The following is a 20280-nucleotide window of genomic DNA, read 5'->3' on the forward strand; positions in this document are numbered from 1 at the left end:
TAAAAAAAAAAATATATATATATATATATATATATATATATTTTTTTTTAATTAAAAATATTCCTATTACAATTGTCACAAAAAAACATTATAATGAATGTCACATTTAGCTTTATTTATAACACCTAATAATGTTCCTCTCTGTCTGCTGTTTTATTTATTTTGAAGCTCATTTATGCATTATTTTTCATGCAGATCACTACACTATTGATATTTATAGACATTTGTATATACCGTATCTTGCTCATCTTGACCAGAATTGATCACAGCTCACAGCTCACAGCTGCTTGACCAGGAACTGTTACTGAAACTGAAGTTCAAGTCAGCTGCATTTCTGTTTTTCAGACATGGTGAATTTGAGTTCATCTCAGGGACCAAAATGCGGAGCCTTGCCCGCAGCGGGGAGAACCCCCCCGATGGTTTCATGGCCCCCAAAGCCTGGAAAGTCCTAGCTGAGTATTACAGTTCTCTGCAGAAGGACCAGTGAACACAAGGCACTGGACTATATGCAGACATACAGTAAAGCTCTATTTAATCTATTTCATTAGAACTGATAGAAATAGATTTATAGAAAGATGCATCATGTATTCCAGTCCTACATTGTAGTAATAATAAATCTATATTAGACTCATTTCTACAACACATTCTTAGATAAATGCTATCTATATTTATGCCCTGCAAATTACTTTAAAATACAGTATATTTTGTTTCCTGAAATCACCCTGTAGATGGATCAAACTACACAGCTACTGCTGTATCAGGTGTGTTGTAGACTTATAGTCTGATCGAGCAGTTCGAAGTATGCCTGACGGTAATAGGACCAATATTTCACCTACCTCAACTGGAGCTTTATTTGGATAAGTGTTTGTCTTGGCAGTATTTCCATCAGTGGAGAACATCTTGTACTCATTGAAGAGGCAGATTAATTCTATAACATTCTTTATAAGAATTTAAAAATGTTCAGTACTGGCAGCGGAGTATAACCACAGTCAGATGTCTTTGACATTAACACAATATTGTCTTGCAGTGTACGTCCATGTGCCTTAATGTAAATGTGCATTATTTTTACATTCCCAAATGAATGAGTTACTGTAAAGAGCGATGTATGAATGTGAAAGATTTGTGCTGAATGCATAAACATGAAACTCTTGAGGAATCCAATGTGAAGGAACAAGAGCATATTCATTGTCTTTCCATTTTCTCAGCGGACCAACCTAAACATATTTATTATCTTACAGGAAATGTATTTACTTCGTTCTACTTTTTGTACAAACTTGTGAGATTTACACTGTAATTTCTTACAATATTTGATGTAATGTGCATTGGGCAGTCATTCCAATAAACTTCATTAAGACAAAACCATTGCCATCCAATTTTTCTACAGTGTAAACAAAACATTTCAAATATATTCTGACTTCTAAGCACATTTAGACTGAAGAGAGCAGTGGACTATTGTAAACTAGGAAACCTAGTAACTGAAAAATTCTTGCATACAGTTGTTCATTGTATTGCTGGCAATCCATAGACAGGTTTCTCCAAAAGAATAATTTTTCTTTCCATTTTCAAGTCTCCTTTGCCCACTCGAACCCCAAAAATAACACCTGACAGATGAGTACATGCATAGAAGTAGTGGCTTGGCACTGGCCCCAAATATTCTGTGCAAGCATATTAAATGTTTTGCAAATAAATATCTATACAACAGGTCATCACATAACCTCTACTCTGGGCTAAATTAAAAGCTTAAACATTTTATTCAATATAAATGGCTTATAAATCTGTAAATGCACCTCAATCAAATCATTCACTCGCTGGGGGAAAAAAGGTGTTCTGAGTTAAAACTGTTAATGAACACACTTTGTTTTTTGTGCTCACAAATCAGCTGAATTGTTACATATTGTTGGGATTATAACAAATAATTATTGCTGGCGAAAGTACGTGCCTTATACATAACTGGAAATAGTAACTACACTTTCCCATCTTCACAAACCTCTCACAGGGTTTTATAGAACAAGCAAAACCACACAAACCAAACCTATGAAGACAAACACAATGGGCCTTATTTTTGAACACAAACAAAATGAATTTCAGGTAAATCGTTCATTCTTTCATAAACGGTCCCATTTAAGCGACAATTTACTTAAGAATGGTTGTACGCATGATTTTTTTAAAATAAGGCTAACTGATTGAGTGGCAAATACAGTATGGAAATTACAGTGCAAAAAAAAAACATGATTAGAGAAAGAAAAAAAAACTCCATTCCACCATTTATAAATCCTGAGTTCCCCCTCTTGCAAAACATGACGATATGCCACAAATAAGAAAAACAGACCAAATCTAGGTTCTTGTTCTTTTAAAACAGCAGCATCACATTTCAGTCCAGAGGTACATGCATAAACACCTCTTGCACTCCTGCAGATTTGGACTTCCTCATCTTCCCAATTGCCCTCTGCAAGTCTTCCTGCCTGATGGGACGGATGAAGTCTTCATCTGGACTGTCATGGGATGGAGGAGAATTAACAAGGGAGCGCCTCAGATCAGTTTCACAATGATTCAAATTGAAACTGTTTATGCTAGACGTTATGTAAATGAGTAAAACAGAGCCCCAAACTTAAAGATGAAAAAAAAAAAGCCTGATATGTTCTGTGCTGAGTCTGAAGCCCTTTGTTAAGAGTTTACCTTTCTTGGTGCACAAAGTCACGCACACAAAGCAGAGCAGCGTCTCGGCACATCTCTCTGAGGTCACTTCCTGAGAACCCGTCGGTCTGTTTTGCAATTTCACCAAAGTCCACAGCAGACTCCACCTTCAGAAAAGGAAAAGTGACCCTTTCAGCACTTGCAACTTTCAATAACCATACAGTTCAATTAATAAAATACTTACATTCTCATTCTCCAGGATCAGTTTCAATATGTCGTTCCTCTGCTTGACATTCTAAATACACGACAAATTAATAATTTATCAAAAGCACTACAGAGTTTAATGATTCAATAGTAAACGTTTAAAAATTCATTTAAACCATATAAACATATTTTGAGCTAATTTCAAGGGACTTACAGGCTGATTGACGTGGAATCTTGTGGGCATCCTTCGGAGTATAGCAGAATCAAGATCTTGTGGCCGATTGGTGGCTCCCATTATTATGACCTTTGTGCAGAAAACAATCACAACACATCAAAAGAGGAGACTAATTGCATCTTGAATCACTGATCAAATCAGTAATCACTAAAAAAAGTAAAAAGATGCTGAAAAGTACCTGGCAGTTGTAGTCAGTATCCAGTCCATCCCATAAGCTCATGAACTGAGCCTTCATCATAGCGGTGGCCTCATGATCTGAACTTGAGCGACTCCTCAAAAAGGAATCTAAGACATGAAGTTGAATAGAAATTACTTTGAAAGAAGGGTTTTCACACTGCACTTAACCCTGGGTTATCGTTGTTCTAAACCCTGCTTTTAACCCCAGGTAATGGTACGTTTCACACTAGTAATTTATAAGCGGGATAAGCACTGCTTTTTACCTGGGGTAATGAAACCCTGCTCCTGCATTGCAGTGCCAAATTTGTACAGTAAGAATCAAAATATGGTGTTAGAATGCTACAGCTAGACCCTTAGCAACCGACAACCAATCGCGTACCTCATTTTCACATGCTTTGGACAGTCACAGAAACACAGCACTTTAGATTAAAGAAGAGACCTTTCTTTCTTTCTCTTATAGTTTGAAAAGTCTATTCTGGAAAACTTGATAGTACTGTCATCAATATATAATGTGTGACCCTGGACCACAAAACCAGTCATAAGGGTAAATTTCTCGAAATTGAGATGTATACATCATCTGAAAGTTTAATAAATAAGCTTTCCTTTGATGTATGGTTTGTTAGGATAGGACAATATTTGGCTGAGATACAACTATTTGAAAATCTGAAATCTGAGGGTGCAAAAAAATCAAAATATTGAGAAAATCCTCTTTAAAGTTGTCCAAATTAAGTTCTTAGCAATGCATATTACTAATCAAAAATTAGGTTTTGATATATTTACGGTAGGAATTTAATAATAATTTAATTTAATAATAGAAAAATCAATCATTGTGACCCATACAATGTATTTTTGGCTATTGCTACAAATATACCCCAGCAACTTAAGACTGGTTTTGTGCTCCAGGGTCACATATAAGGATGCACAATGCTAGAGCTATTATGTAAAGACCTAGTGTGCTGCATTCGTCTAATCAATAACATTGACACCGCAAATATGCAAATAAGAACATTAACTCGGGGTTTAGGAATGTACAGATTGAAATGTCATCTTATGACTACCCAGGGTTAATTGTTAACAACGGGTAAATTATAATAATAATTAATTAAAATAATAATTTATGCATTTAGCAGACGCTTTTATCCAAAGCGACTTAAAGTACATTCAGGCTATACATTTTTTACCAGTATGTGTGTTCCCTGGGAATTGAACCCACGACTTTTTGCGCTGCTAACACAATGCTCTACCACTGAGCCACAGGAACACAAAAAAAAAATTATGAGTTGTGTGAAACTAGAATGACCAAGGGTTAACTATTTCAGGTGTGAAAAACCCTAATGACAAATATCCAGAATTGTATTGCCATATTATGTGACTTTAAAGGAGTAAAATATACCAATTAAGATTCAAAAGTAGATTTCCAGTGATCCATAAATGTGCAATGAAGCTGAACAGATCTACCTTTGAAAGCAAAGGGTAAAATTAATAACTACTGGTATATCAATATTAAGGGGTGTATGAGGGACACATAAAAATGTAAATATGCATTTACCGATCTCATCGATGAAGATAATAGAGGGCTGTAGCTTGATGGCCAGTGAAAAGACAGCTGCAGCTAGTTTCTGGGATTCTCCGTACCATTTGTCAGTGAGAGTGGAAGGCTGCAGGTTAATGAAGCGGAATCCAGCCTCTTTGGCAGTAGCTTTGGCTATAAGAGTTTTCCCACAGCCTGGAGGCCCATACAGCAACACACCTGGGAAGATGACAAGCAAACCACCTCAGAATAATGTGTGGAGTTCAGTTTAGAAACACTTTATGGAAATATTTCCATCTAATGCTTACCTTTGGGTGGCTGAAGAAGCCTGGATCCTTCAAACAGATGTCTCTTCTGGATCGGAAGTATAACCGTGTCTTTCAGTTCAGTTATGACTTCATCCAGACCTGCAATGTCATGCCATGTAATCTGTGGACACACATAAATGATTTGTGTAACTCGCATAATCATTTAAAACATACAAGTAGACTAGACAATTAAGGACTGGTAAATAAAGTCAGATGGTGATATAATTCCTCGCCTGCATAGTCAGTGGATCCACAAGATGAGCTGCAATGCTCATCTCATATTCAGAAAGCTTCACATTCTGCACTCCAATCTGCCGCATGAGTTTCTCTGCCTGTGAGGCGGCAACAAAACTTTACATTAAACTCCAGCCTTTGGTGAAGCTATGCTTTGTCAAAAGTTCAACTTAGTAAGGCTTCCTAACTTGTGGCAAATAATGGGAAAAAATACAATATAATGACCTTAGAATGTTTAGTCTACATGAAAAGGGGATAGGACTATATAGGATAAAGTAGTAAACACATAAAAAGGGGTACATTTAAAAACGTTCTACAATCACAATTTCTACATAACAGAATATTTTAGAGCGGAGCAGGACAAAAAATATCTGTATATTACACTTACAAGAAATTGTGTACTGATAACTGACAGAACTCACCCAACCTTCCAAAACTATCAAGTAACTCATCCTGTAAACTGCGTACCCGTTTTTGTGCCTCAACTTTCTGTTTTCTTGTTGGATCAATAGCATCCACCATCCACTTTATTGTAAAATAGGTGACGGCACCAAATATTGTGAGGCGAAAGAGTAAACCTATGACCTCGTTCCGGCCCAAAGGGCTAGTGATATTGTCTGCTGGAATCTCTTTCAATACCATCTTCTTACATTCACCTGCAAAATAAAAACAATAAAATCAGTATTATTACAAATCTAGGGGGTTCTAAGGAGCCATTTACTTGACTTTTAACTTGAGTATTGAATATGGGTTTGAATGTGTAAATAAAGCTCTGTGTAAACGTTACTTGCATATATACAATTCTGATATAGTGTGTCCAATCGGGTAATCAAAAGTTGTACACGCTCTTCACGCCCACTCGAACACTTGGTCCAAATACAGGAAATATGTCATGTAATTAGACAGGTGGTCAAGTGCAAAGTGTGGGTATTGAGACAGGCCTTATGTGAGTGCCTCCGTTCTGAAAGCATTCAATAATCACTCCGTGCTAGTTCCATGGTAAAATTTGCGCCTAATTATCTCTCCACTGTATAAAAAAAATAGTGTGTATTGAAATACTACGAACTTCTGTACAGAACATGTATTAGATTAAATAATAATAATAATTACACAGTACCGCCGATTCCGACACGCGGAGTACGCAACTTTGTCAATTCGCTCTTAGTATGGTGATGAGTTAGCGCAATTTCCTTTCATTTTCATTATTGTTTCACTTAAGAGTTATTGATGATTTCCTGTGACCTTCCTGTGGGAAAAAACAGATCACATACCTGAACCGTCTTTATTACTGGGTCTTGGAAATATTGTTTTTAAAAAAGCAGTTTCCTTTTAATCCAACGTTTAATTTACTTCCAGCGAACAGATTTTTGAAAAACACATTTCACTTCTCTACACTCTTCTTCTTCTATTGCGGCTGCTTCTTCTCTGTTTTTTTTTTTTTTTTTTTCAAGGGCACAAATGGTATTGATAGGTCAGTTACATAAGATGGCGATGTGTAAATGCAGATATACTTAAGCTGCAAGCAGTATTGGGGTCTGAGGCTATGACATAATTTTAGTGGCTAAATAAATTAATTAATAAATTAATAAATTAATTAATTAATAATAATTAAAAAAATGTGTATATATATATATATATATATATATATATATATATATATATATATATATAAACAAATAACAATAAATACTGGTCTGGAGTGTGAAACGTACACGGTTCAGCTATGAACTCTTCAACTATTATAGATAAAAAGGCGGGGGGGATTTAATAAATAAATAAATACAAAATTCAAAGCTTCAAACTCTCTGCTTAGTCTTTTTTTTCTTCTATGGTTTATTAGCGGTTGGCAAACCAGCTTAGGTGCATTACCGCCACCAACTGGATAGTAGTGCGGACCGCGTTGTACATCGTAGATAAGCTACCAGACCACGGCTAGCACAGGCAGTCCATACCATTAACAGTGCCGGAGATACCCTTACGAAAGTTAACCATGGTTTTACTACAAATAAACCATAAAAACCATGGTTACCATAGTTAAACTATGGTAACCACAAATTAACAATGGATTTGCTACACTAACCATAGTTTAAGGTATTTGTAGTAGGCTAAAACTGTGATTATACAAATGGTAATCAATACACCTAAAAACCATGGTTACTACACTTTTACTATAGTAAAAACATGGATAATTTTCATAAGGGTACTTTTACAGGTACAAGGGTACAATTTATCGTTTTTTTGCATTCTGTTGGAGAATGTTCTCTTCATGATATAGAGACCAAGGATACACAAAAAGTCTTGAGTTACTTATTTATTGGGCGACAACAAGCTCTGCATAAAAAGAGTTGTAATCGGATCAGTAGACTTCTGTGTATGCCGATAGAATTTGGGGTGTATTCATAAATTACTGTCATATTGTACATGTCTGTATTCAGTTATGTACTATTTATGTACCAAATGCAGGGTGTGGGGGGGGGACTCAGGTCCCTGGCAGGTTCAGCCATACCAGATTGGTCTCAGGCATGGCAAAGCATTGCAATTTACCAATATGCAACAAATGAAGCTAAGGAGAAGGACAAAATTAACTGGTATGAAATACAACACACAGTCTTTAAAGTCCCTCATCATGTTTATCGGCAACAGGAATACTAAGGCTGGAGCTGACAAAACTAACTATTATATAGAGCTATGGGAAGCCAAGGCTGTGGGGAGATAAATGACAATGGCAGCAGACTTGTTGACTTCGGCTTGGACAACAACCTAGTGGTCAGATGCGCCATCAACAAAAGGACATCCCCAAGCTGACATGGAAATCAGCTGATGGTAACACGATTGACCACATCCTGATCAATGGAAAGTGGTCCTTCCAAAATGACAGAGAGTGTTGAGATGCAGATGTCAGCAGTGACCACTACCCTGTGAAAAGTAGCCTACTATCAAACTCAAACTTCACAATGTGAAAGAGGAAAGTCAGCGACGTAAAGCTAGATGCTGCGAAGATCAAATTTCCTCAAACCTACAGGGAACTTTGTACTGGAATTGAGGAACCATTTTAGTGTCTGGAGGGCCTTTCACACTGAGCGTGATTAATTGACGCGAATGTACGATGATGTTCTTGAATAAAAATGTTTAAATAAAAATGTTATTCACACCAGGCGTGATCAATTGTGGCATGACAATGTGAGATTTTTTTTTTGACCAGTGTGTCAATTTTTTCCCCGTCGCACCAGGATTAAACAAGCTGTCCAATTATATTTGAACTTTAGATTATGTTCCTGGAGGTGCTGCTGTTGCACAAAAGGGCAACATTGGTGGTGTTATATCAGAAACACCATTCAGAAAAATTATATTCTTTAAACACAGCATACTACTTTGTTGCATTTTCTAAGGCAAATAGAATGATAAGGCACTCACCGTCAGTCTACGGAACTCCCCATGCTCTTCTCTTTTCTCAAGAATAAGGTGTATCAAAAAATGCTGTCTTATTCTTTTCCTTTCCTGATTTAAAAACAAAAACTCGTCCTCACTGCTGCTGGTAGAGAAATCCATTTTCTTTCTTTTTCTGTGCTTCTAGAATTAAATCACTGAGGGTTCTTCTGAATTAGTGAGTGTGCTCTAGTCTTAATGCACATCTATTTTGACATATTTTTGACCCGTCCATTGCTATGGATATCGCTATGTCAATCATTGCTATTTCAAGAGGGAATCCTGCATAAATATGTAGATGTCATTCTTGAAACTTTGCAGTGAATATGTCTGAAAAACAAAATGGATTATACATAGCCTAGAAAGTGTGCAAAGAGCACTCCCTTTATAATCACTAAAAACCTGTCAGTTCATCAAGATTTCACAAAGCTCCAAAATAATAGAGGAATCTCTTATTTACATCACGTGTACACGTAGCATTTTGAGCGGTGAGTGAATTCCAGTCTAACTTAAATACCTCTGATTGGACATTGCGTTTGTGAAATCAACAAATAAATATGTGATTGGCTACTTTATTCAATGCTGCAAAAACACGTTGTAAATAGAAACCTTTGGTGCACCACAGAGCGTGAATACAAATACACACTCAAGCGTTTGCCAAATCTGTTTCACCAATATGCTATATTACAGCTTCAACTGAGTGTGCTCTTGGTTGTTGCTTAGCACACCCATAGAACCAGGCCTTGGCTTCTTGGTGTGTGCTATGCACCAACATTTAAGTGATTCTCCTTCTCAGTGGTCAAAGACAATAGGATGATCAGCTGAGTGGTGAGTAAATGCATTCTCAGTCTGTGCCATCTATCATACAAGTGTAAATTAGCCGAAGGTGATCCATCGTTTCGTGTTTGGTGTGAAAGCACTATTCATTGGCGATTCGCTTTGCTTTTTTGTGTAGCCCTCAGTGTGAAAAGCCCTTTAGATGACACAACAAAAAGGCAGCCAGGCATTGACATCAAGTGGAAAGCCATCAAGAAGACCTACGTTGATACATGTATTGAGATTAGGCTACAGGAAGAGAAAACACAAGGAGTGGTTAATACCTGGCACTTGGAAAAATAGAAGAAAGGAAACAATTTAAAGCCAAAATGCTCAGCACTAAGTCACCAAGTCTTCAAGAGCAAGTCCACAGAGCATACAAGTCCAAAGATAAGGAGGTGAAGAAGAGCACCAGGAAGGAAAAAATAACCTTTATAGAGGAGATGGCTAGCCAGGCTGAACACGACACAGAGAGAGGTGATTCAGCGCTGTATATAAGATCACTAAACAGCTGAGAGGTGGTAACAAAGGCCAGTCTGCCCCAATTAAAGACAAGAATGGCAACACCCTCTCAAATGTGCACGAGCAAGCCAGCAGACGAGTACAACACTTTCATGAAGGACTCAACAGACCTGAACCAGTAGAGCCCGCCAACCATCTAGCAGCAGCAGATTTTCTGAACATTTACATCAGTCCCCCAATTGAAGCTAAACTCAGACATGCCATCAAAGCACTCAAGAATGGAAAGGCAGCTGGTATTGACCCCATCCGTCCTGAAATGCAGATCTTTAAGCATCTACCAGAATGCTCACTGACCTGTTCAAGAACATCTGGAAGAAAGACATCATCCCCGAAGACTGGTCCAAAGGTCTCATTATCAAGCTTTCCAAGAAGGGCAACCTCCAAAACTGTGATAACTGGTGGGGCATCACACTACTTTCAATACCATCAAAAGTATTTAGCAGAATCTTCCTGACCAAAATTGAAGTAGCTCTTGACCATAGGGTGAGACCAGGGCAAGTTGGTTTAAGGAAGGAAAGAAGTTGTGTAGACCAGATTTTTGCCCTAAGAAACATAATTGAGCAATGTTGGGAGTGGAATGCTCCCCTATACATCAACTTAACTTCAAAAAGGCCTTCGATAGCCTACAACGTGACACCTTATGGAAGATCCTGTGTGCCTACGGAATCCCTCAAAAGATGGACACATTGATTGAACTATCTAAAAGTTTGAGTGTTGTGTCATCCTACATCTGAGTGGTATGTAGTGAAGTCAGTGGGTATGACAAGAATGCATCCTCTCACCAATCCTGTTCCTGGTAGTTATTGATTAGATCATGAGACAGACAACATCAGACAAACCTAGAGGCATACAGTGGACTTTCTCCCACCAGCTTGAAGTATATCTGCACAATACAACCTCAGAACAGAGATGGCACTATACAACAGCAATTTGAAATCTGTTCTGCTGTATGGGTTAGAATGCTGACATGTCATCAAGTGTAACATGAAGAAGATTGAGGTATTCCACAACAACTGCCTCACTAGAATTTGCCATTTCTTCTGGCCAGAGAGGATCTCAAATGCTGAGTTATATAAGAAGACCTACTTGCATAGCATGATGATGGAGATCAAGCACTGTAGAATGAAATGGCTTGGGCATGTCCTTCAGAAGGACCAGAACCACATCCCGAAAGTAGCTATGAGTTGGAGACCACCTGGGAAAAGGAAGCAAGGAAGTCAGATAACAACCTGGAGGAGGACTGTAGAAGCTGAACTGAAAGAACTACACCTCTCATGGGGTAAAGCACAACATTTTGCTATTGATATAACAAGATGGAAGAAAATTGTCACAGCCTCATTTTCCGTAGGGAACTAGAAGACGTAAAGAAGAATCACTCTTGGGACACAGTCACACAATAACAGTGTTTCTGTTTTTACACAGCTTTCTCTATCAAACAAATAAAAAATCTAAATATCAGGTCGGGTCGGGAAATATTGAGACTGTCGAGTTCTGATGCCTTTCTCCCTCCACGTCTCCGCGCAGCACAGCAGTGTAGCACACATTGATCGGCACATAGTTAGGCCAGTGCGCGTTCTTTCACTGCATGATTCAGTTTATTAAAATGCATTTAGAATGATCACAAAATTCAAGATATGGGGGTAGAAATGTATATATTTACATATAGTTAATCAGTATCACACGAAGACTTTATACAGCAGTTCAATAAACATGAATTTAATACACTTACTTTAGACACAAATGACTGTTTTTGGTATATTTCGCCAACAAATATAACTCCAATTTGCATCTCTGAGCAACATGACGGTGTTTCGTTCCTGAATGAATCAACCGTTTAAATTATTCGGTTCAATCGCAATGACTCACTTATAAACAGTGACTTGCTGCCACCTACTGGCGGTTTTAATTTCACATTTAAAATATCTTTTCATTAAAAAAAAAATCAAATATCAGTATTCAACATTTTATGTTTAAATTATCAAAGCAGTATTAATGTATTTGTAACTGCAGGTTAAAACATTCATGTCCTGCATTAAACAGTGTGTAAATGCATCTAAATGCCACTTCTAATGCAGCTTCTGTGTTTCCTCTGCATTGCAAAGATGAATTTTGTCAATACTGATTTAATTTGCTTGGTAACAGCCCAAATAACTTATAATGACTGATTCAAGTTAAGAATTTGACTGAAAAGATTAAGCACACTTTTAGAAAAAAGGGCTTTATAAAAGGTAAAAATGCCCATAAAAGGTAAAAATCAGTTTAAACTTATTGGAAAAAAACTTTAGAAGTCAGCTGTCCACGGTAGTCCTTACCAGATATCAGCACAATAACACACTCAGCAAAATGTTGTCTAATTATCGTTATCGATAAAATCCCAGAAAATAGCGAGATATATTTTTTGTCAATATCACACATCTAATATATTTAACGTTTTGTTTAGGAAAAAATGTAAATAAATGTGAGACATGCCCTTTTTTCCACTTGAGCCCCTGCCCCTCAAAATGTCTGCACGTCCCTGGTCCAATCGCACATGCAGTGTGCTTAGTTGCACACAATGCCAAGTCAGTAGCTCTGCGGAGCTCCTAAACTGCCTCCGGGGTAAGGCCCCAGTGTAAGGAAGAAGAAAAAAAGACTTCCAGGATTGAGCAGATGAAGGCGAGAGGTGTGTGGCCAGTGTGTTTTTGATGAAGATTGAAAGATTGCAAGATTGATGAAGTCAGAGGCCGCTGCATTAGTGAGACAAGCAGAAAACAGCTGCTTCCAGGATCTCGTGATGAAGATCGCTGAAAAATGGCAACTTTCTCCGAACGGGGCATGAATTCCCTGCACTGGCCCTTTACGGGCCCACTTAGGGCTAGCCTAAGGGCCCCCAGCGGGCTGCCAGCACAGGGCCTCTGAGATTTTGCTTATTGGCAAAACGTTGGCCCCTTAGTGCTGGCCCTGCACGGGCAGCCCTCACTTAGCCCACACTATTAATCTACAACAGGGGTGCCTAACCCTGGTCCTGGTCAATGGTCCATTTGAGAGATATAAGTGCATTACCGCCATCTAATGGCGCTTTTCCACTGCATGGTACGGCACGGTACGGATTGGTACGGTTCACTTTTGGGGGGTTTTCCACTGGGTACAGTACCTGGTACCTGGTACTTTTTTTAGTACCACCTCGGTTGGGGTTCCAAGTGAACCGTACCGTTACCAAAACGTGACGTGTAAACTCTGCTGATCACGGATTGGCCGGAGAGAATAGTCTTCAGCTACTATAACTTAAGTCTTTGGGAAAAACAGTTTTCAAACATCTGAAATGGATGTAGTCACCACATAACTAATGTCAGTATTGTAAAAAATGTACAGTAGTCAAAGGGATTTCAAATCAATGGATTTATTCAATACAAAATACAAAACATTAAATTCAGGTTAATACAGCTACATATAGCCAAATATGTAAATACACAAAATTACACAAAAAAAAGAGAAAGCAAACAAAGCAATGTAAGATTGTAGGATTTTGTCATGTGAAAGTTGATGTGTGCAAAAGTCTTATCTGTAGTACATCAATGTCCAAACACTATCCATAGCTGAAGTTGGCTGATAGCAAATTAATATGCTTCTAAAATGCATACAATTACATTGTTTTAAACTCTTACCATCAATCCAAACATCGGCCATACATACATGTTCCATCTCTGCAAAAAAACATCAGCAATGTACACTTTTAAATAGAAAAAAAAAACTCCTCCTTTAGACTGGGCTTGAAATGATACATTTCCCAAGTCCCAACCAGGACACAGCACAATGTGTTCAACAGGTGAGCCATGCTGGCTACTGCTGCTTGCTATTGCTAACTGGACTGGAGTGTGAAGCACTAATAAGCAACTAATATATACATTACCCACTGTATAAATATATATATATATATAAAACTCTGCTAACTCTCTCTACCATATGGCTTTACTTAAGGAAACCTAAAACACTCTAGCAAACACCCTAGTGGTAAGGAAGAAAACTGCCCACAAAATTCTTAGTAACAGGTTCTGGTCTGGCTCACACTGGGCCATCATTGGATTGATGTGGGCAGTCCCATAGTGTGGGCTGCTCACAGAGAGCCTGCGGTGAGCCCAAAGCTGTGGGCCTCACCTGGGCAAGCCCACACTGGGCCTGTTTAGTAGGGCCCCCGCACCGGGCCTGTTTAGGTTTGGTGTGGGCTGGCCCTAGCCCACTGTGCCCGCAAAAAGCCAGTATGGGCCCCGCAAGGACATGTTTGCAGGGTTAGGGCCGCTCAGGAAATGCTCATCAAGTTTTGAGGACTGATGTTTGCAAGGTTCATCAGGAAACTGAATGTTGAGCTTCTGTGTGGCACGAGTTAGCACCTCCTAGCCACTAGGCAGGAGAGCGTTAGCTGAAGCAGGCCCAAAATCCTCCAAATCGGATGCCACAGGGAATAAAACATCCTCCATTCAGAAGGAAAATGGCCTTGCGTGCCCCTGGGCTGGGACATAAATAATAATGAACAAATTCCATGGGTGATTCCACTGGCGAGGGTGCTTGGGCGAGACAGAGAGAAAGGGAGAAGGCCGCCTGCTCACTCTCTATAGCCTTCATTTCAATATCCGATCCCCAAGACATAGATTCATGATGAGCCTCTGCAGCCTCAGAAACGGAGTGGAAGGGGAAAGCGGATGAATTCTTTTCAAAGAAACCAAGCCTTGCACTGAGAGTTTTAAGCTCAAAATTCTCACAAAACTTACAGCTAGAAGTGTTGTAAATAGCCTCACGTACATGAGACACACAGAGGCATTCTCACACTTACTGTGAGGGTCGTCACTTGTGATGAAGCGAGAGCATGATGGCTGACAACAAAGATCCATGTACTTCACCACAAGGAGAACAAGCAAGTTCCACTTGATGTGGTCTCTGAAGCACAAAACCAGGTAGGGCCTATTCAAAGGAAAAACTCAGAGAAGCCTAACTAGAACAGGCCAGACAAACCTCTTCTGAAGTAAGAGAATCTGAGGGGTTGATGGCATGCTCACTATTACTCAGGAGATGCCCGCACCATCAGCCAATAAATTGGCATGATTTATGAGTTTCAGACAATTGGCAATGAAGCATTGAGTGAACCTATGAAAGGGAACTAGCCCTGTTCTCCACCATAACAATAGGGACTAAACAACCGATCATGGCAATTAACCAGAAAAAAATCTTTTCACATATTGAATTCTCACAAACCCTCAAAATAACAACAGTCAGGGGGTATGCACGTACAGTAACATCAGTGATTTTACATTGGCTCCACATCCAAAACATAAAGGCTTTTGTAAAGAAACAAATCAAATATTTCATTCAACCATAATTAATGTTTTGCAAACAAATATTTACAACAAAAGACCATCACATAACCTCTGTTCTGGGCTAAATTCAACACTAAAATATTTAATTCATGGCCAATAAATCTATAAATGCTTTTCAGTCAAATCATTCAATTCTTCAGCTGAATGGGATAATTTACTTAATGGTTTACAATTTACAAATAAATCTGTTCTGTTAATGTGTTATGAATACAGTTCATTGACTGAATCGCAAAAACAACAGAGCAGGAATATTACAGTACAATAAAGGTTATCAGAGAAAAACACCCATCCACCATTATTAGATCCTAAGCACCACCTTTTGCAAAACATGACACGATATACCGCAATAAGAAAAGACATTGATTAGATCTAGTTTAATCGTCCAACAGATCTGTTGTTTCATCTTAAAATAGCAGCATCCCACTCAGCCCAGTGAAAAATGCATACATTTAATTTAAACCATATAAACATATTTTGATTGAACTTACAGGCTGATTGATGTGGAATCTTGTGCATCTCCCGCAGTATAGTAGAATGAAGATCTTGGGGCTCATTGGTGGCTCCTATTATTAGTGACCTTAGTGCAGAAAACAATCACAACACATCAGTTGGAAAAGTAAACTGTCTTGCATTTTGGATCGCTGATCAAACCAATAAATCTCACAAGAATTGTGCTACACATGCAAACACATGCTGAATTGTACCTAGCAGTTGAAGTCAGTATTAAGGCATCCCATAAGCTCATGAACTGAGCCTTCATCATGGCAGTGGCCTCATGATTAGGCCTGTCACGATAACAACTTTTTGTTATGCGATATATTGCCCCAGAAATAATTGCGATAAGCGATATGATTGTCATTTTAAAGATAATTTTATGCCACTGAATATATAATCATTATGTAACAGCATAATAATGCAAGAAGGCCTACACACTTCCAAATGACAACAAACCTTTAATTTTTAAGAATATTTAAATCATGGGAATTAAGTATCATGATCTGAACTTGAGCAACTCCTCAAAAAAAAAATCTAAGACATGAAGATGATAGTACTTACTTCAACATGACAAATATACAGAAACAGATGTTGATTCACTTATTCAATTATACGTTTAGTCTTTACTATTTATTTTTATTTCGTGTATAGTTTATACTAGTACCTTGTGTCTGAAATAGACTATGCCCGTCTCTTTTTGTCTGAATGGTTGTCTCTTGTTCTCTATAGTTTCTCTGTCTGTCTTATGCAATTGTACATATTGTCACTGTCCTGCATTTTAAATGTCATCTTTTGCATTTCACTGCCCAGTAAAACTTCTGTAAACAATCCGGCCCAAAATGAATAACTCAAACATAATGGAAAAGTAATGTAAAACAAGAGAACTAATAAATGAATGAAAGAAACAACATAAAGAAAGTACACAAAGGAAACAATATTTCCTCATTCACTAAAACCTGAAATTAAATAAATTAAATGCTTAATCAAAAGGATCACTTATGTAAGAAATTATAGTCTGCCTCGACCCAGCTTCCACTCCAAATTGTGTATTAAACTATGCTCCTTTCTCTACAAAGAGCTTAATTATCATATAGATAGTTCTTTCCGATCGTAATCATATGTAAATAGTACCTCCGGTGCGATAATTTGTCACTTATAGCGTGGGAGCAGCAGCAGGCCGTCAAGAACCATCTGCTGACCAAAAGGGTACATGAAATAACTGCTATGGATTCTGTTTAATCTTATCACCTGAACATTTGGTTGTTCCCACTTGAGTCTACCGAAGATGTGGGAACGGAAGGCTATCACTTTCATTGTCATCCGCAATTTACATTTAAAACGAAACTTAATTTGCATGTTGAGCGGGAAGATGAACGTAATACAGTATAAAATGATTGAGTTTAGGATGTTCGGGGTTCAGTCTGACTCCGTTGAACCCAAGGTACTACATGTACTTTGTCACTACTATTCTGTAATAAAAGTTATTCTTCATCAAGATCTTCGACGTCTTCACTTTTTCTTACACTTACCAGAAATATAGTTTAAAAAGGCAGCTTCCCTTTAATCAATTGGTTTATTTAGTTCCACAAACCTATACGACGCAATCACTCCACAGTCCCTCTCTATAACCTGATGGATGCCACAAAGCTTTACTATAGTTGTATTAGGTTTTGAGTAGGCTAAAGTCCAATTCCAGTTATGCGATTATGACTATAAGCATACTTGACATTTAAGATCTGTAATGCAATTTTAGTCATAATTTACACTGAAGATATGTACAATAATTTTTGATTTTTTTGGTTAGGTCATTACATTGTGTATGAAGCACATATTGCAGATTTGAAACACCCTAAACACTAAAATATTTAGACTGGATCAACGCAATATAGGAAAATGGCATGGCAAGCATTAAATAACAGGCGGATAACCGTACAAATATGCATATACTGTACATACTGTTGCACATCTCTCAAATTACCAATACCAGTAAAGAAATCCAAATTCAGATAAATACAATAGGCTTCCTGAAACACAAACAAATTTCTTTGTAACTAGATCTTAAACTATGATAGTTATTTTGTAAGCTGTCCCTTTGAACTGAATGCAGCAATGTCACAATTTAGACTTGTTCCGCTCCTGTTTTATGAATAAGGTTTATTGATTGAGTTGCAAAAGCAACAGAATTTTTCTAGATTTTTAAATCCTGAGTTTCCCTTTTGCAAATCATGACATAATAATATGCCACAAAGGTCAAGGTCAAGGACTAGGTCAAGGTTCATCTTCTAAAAAACCTGGGATCATGTTAAAACAGGAGCATCACATTCAGTCCAGTGTTACATGCATAAGTGTTTCCTGAAATCCAGCAGATTTGGGCTTCTTCATCTTCTCCAATGCCCTCTGCAAGTCTTCCTGCCTGATGGGACGGATGAAGTCGTCATCTGGACTGTAATGGGATGAAGGGGAATTAATAAGGGAGCAGTGTAAATGTCAGTTTCATACTGATTGAAAAAAATAATTACACTAGACAGTATGAAAAGCTGAAAATCGAGCTTAAAACTTCAGATAAAGATATAAACATATACCAAATTCTGTCCCATATCCTATATAGTTGGAAAGTGTACCTTTGTTGATGCACAAAGTCACGCACACAAAGCAGAGCAGCATCTCGGCACATCTCTCTGAGGTCACTTCCTGAGAACCCGTCGGTCTGTTTTGCAATTTCACCAAAGTCCAGAGTAGACTCCACCTTCAGAAAAGGAAAAGTGACCCTTTCAGTACTCGCAAATTTCAATAATCTGACAGTCCAGTTTATAAAATACTTACATTCTAACTTTTCAAGATCAGTTTCAATATGTCTATCTTCTGCATGACATTCTAAATACACACAACAACAAATGATAATTTATAAGAAGCACTACATTAATGATTAATAGTAAAAATGAACATATCATTTAAACCATATAAACATATTTTGAGCTAATTTCAGTAGGCTTACAGGCTGATTAATGTAGAATTTTGTGGGCATCCTTCGGAGTATTGCAGAATCAAGATCTTGTGGCCGATTGGTGGCTCCCATTATTATGACCTTTGTGCAGAAAACAATCGCAACACATCAGAAAAGTAAACTGACTTGCATTTTGGATCACTGATCAAACCAGTAAACCTCACAAGAACTGTTCTACAAACGCAAATATATGCTGATTGTACCTGGCAGTTGTAGTCAGTATCCAGTCCGTCCCATAAGCTCATGAACCGAGCCTTCATCATGGCAGTGGCCTCATGATCTGAACTTGAGCGACTCCTCAAAAAGGAATCTAAGACATGTAGAGGAAAGTAAAGAATATTACACTTACTGACATATTATGTGACTGTAAAGGAGCAAAATTAACTGATTTAGGTTCAAAAGTCCCAGGTTCCAGTGAAGCTGGAAAATTATTATAAAAGTAATAATTACTTGCATAGTTATTAGGGAAATGCAAAGCATAAAAATGTAAATATGCAATTACCAATCTCATCGATGAAGATAATAGAGGGCTGTAGCTTGATGGCCAGTGAAAAGACAGCTGCAGCTAGTTTCTGGGATTCTCCGTACCATTTGTCAGTGAGAGTGGAAGGCTGCAGGTTAATGAAGCGGAATCCAGCCTCTTTGGCAGTAGCTTTGGCTATAAGAGTTTTCCCACAGCCTGGAGGCCCATACAGCAACACACCTGGGAAGATGACAAGCAAACCACCTCAGAATAATGTGTGGAGTTCAGTTTAGAAACGCTTTATGGAAATATTTCCATCCTACCTTTGGGTGGCTGAAGAAGCCTGGATCCTTTAAACAGATGTCTCTTCTGGATCGGAAGTATAACCGTGTCTTTCAGTTCAGTTATGACTTCATCCAGACCTGCAATGTCATGCCATGTAATCTGTGGACACACATAAATGATTTGTGTAACTCGCATAATCATTTAAAACATACAAGTAGACTAGACAATTAAGGACTGGTAAATAAAGTCAGATGGTGATATAATTCCTCGCCTGCATAGTCAGTGGATCCACAAGATGAGCTGCAATGCTCATCTCATATTCAGAAAGCTTAATTTTCTGCACTCCAATCTCCCGCATGAGTTTTTCTGCCTGTGAAGTGATTATAACATGTTGCTGATACTTATATAATATAATCCATAAATATGACATTAAAGGAGTCATATGATGTTGCTACAAAGAACATTATTATGTGTATTTGGTGTAATGAAATGTGTTTATGCGGTTTAAGCGAGGTGTGCTCTGATTGGCCAGCTATCCAGTGCGTTGTGATTGGCCGAATACCTCAAGCGTGTGACGGAAATGTTACGCCCCTTAACA

General features: G+C 38.1%; 2 protein-coding genes and 1 pseudogene across 3 annotated transcripts in view; 1 reads left to right on the forward strand and 2 right to left on the reverse strand.

The window, feature by feature from the left end:
* Positions 1–2227, forward strand: part of LOC107680272 (bifunctional 3'-phosphoadenosine 5'-phosphosulfate synthase 2-like) — a 9259-nt gene extending 7032 nt beyond the window's left edge. Inside the window, exon 12 of the mRNA XM_016476095.1 lies at positions 346–2227. Coding sequence (XP_016331581.1) covers positions 346–487 — 142 coding nt within the window. The 3' untranslated portion in view covers positions 488–2227. The remainder of the gene's footprint in view (positions 1–345) is intronic.
* Positions 2167–13830, reverse strand: LOC107680273 (ATPase family AAA domain-containing protein 1-B-like). 2 transcript variants are annotated; one of them, XM_016476096.1, is made up of 10 exons: positions 13732–13830; positions 5792–5979; positions 5323–5421; positions 5090–5210; positions 4800–5000; positions 3252–3358; positions 3053–3142; positions 2879–2929; positions 2677–2801; positions 2167–2492 (listed from the first exon to the last, which is right to left on the reverse strand). In XM_016476096.1, the coding sequence occupies exons 1-10, from the start codon at positions 13766–13768 to the stop codon at positions 2372–2374; spliced, it is 1140 nt and encodes a 379-aa protein (XP_016331582.1). In that variant the 5' UTR covers positions 13769–13830; the 3' UTR covers positions 2167–2371. The 2 variants fall into 2 exon arrangements, with proteins under 2 accessions (XP_016331582.1, XP_016331583.1); XM_016476097.1 differs by lacking the exon at positions 13732–13830 and adding an exon at positions 6595–6751.
* A 4422-nt stretch (positions 13831–18252) lies between these two features.
* On the reverse strand, positions 18253–20040 carry LOC107680268 (ATPase family AAA domain-containing protein 1-B-like; annotated as a pseudogene).
* Between the last annotated feature and the right edge of the window lie 240 nt (positions 20041–20280).

The sequence above is a fragment of the Sinocyclocheilus anshuiensis genome, unplaced genomic scaffold, assembly GCF_001515605.1.
Source record: "Sinocyclocheilus anshuiensis isolate Anshui unplaced genomic scaffold, SAMN03320099.WGS_v1.1 scaffold1418, whole genome shotgun sequence".
NCBI classification, from domain to species: Eukaryota; Metazoa; Chordata; class Actinopteri; order Cypriniformes; family Cyprinidae; genus Sinocyclocheilus; species Sinocyclocheilus anshuiensis.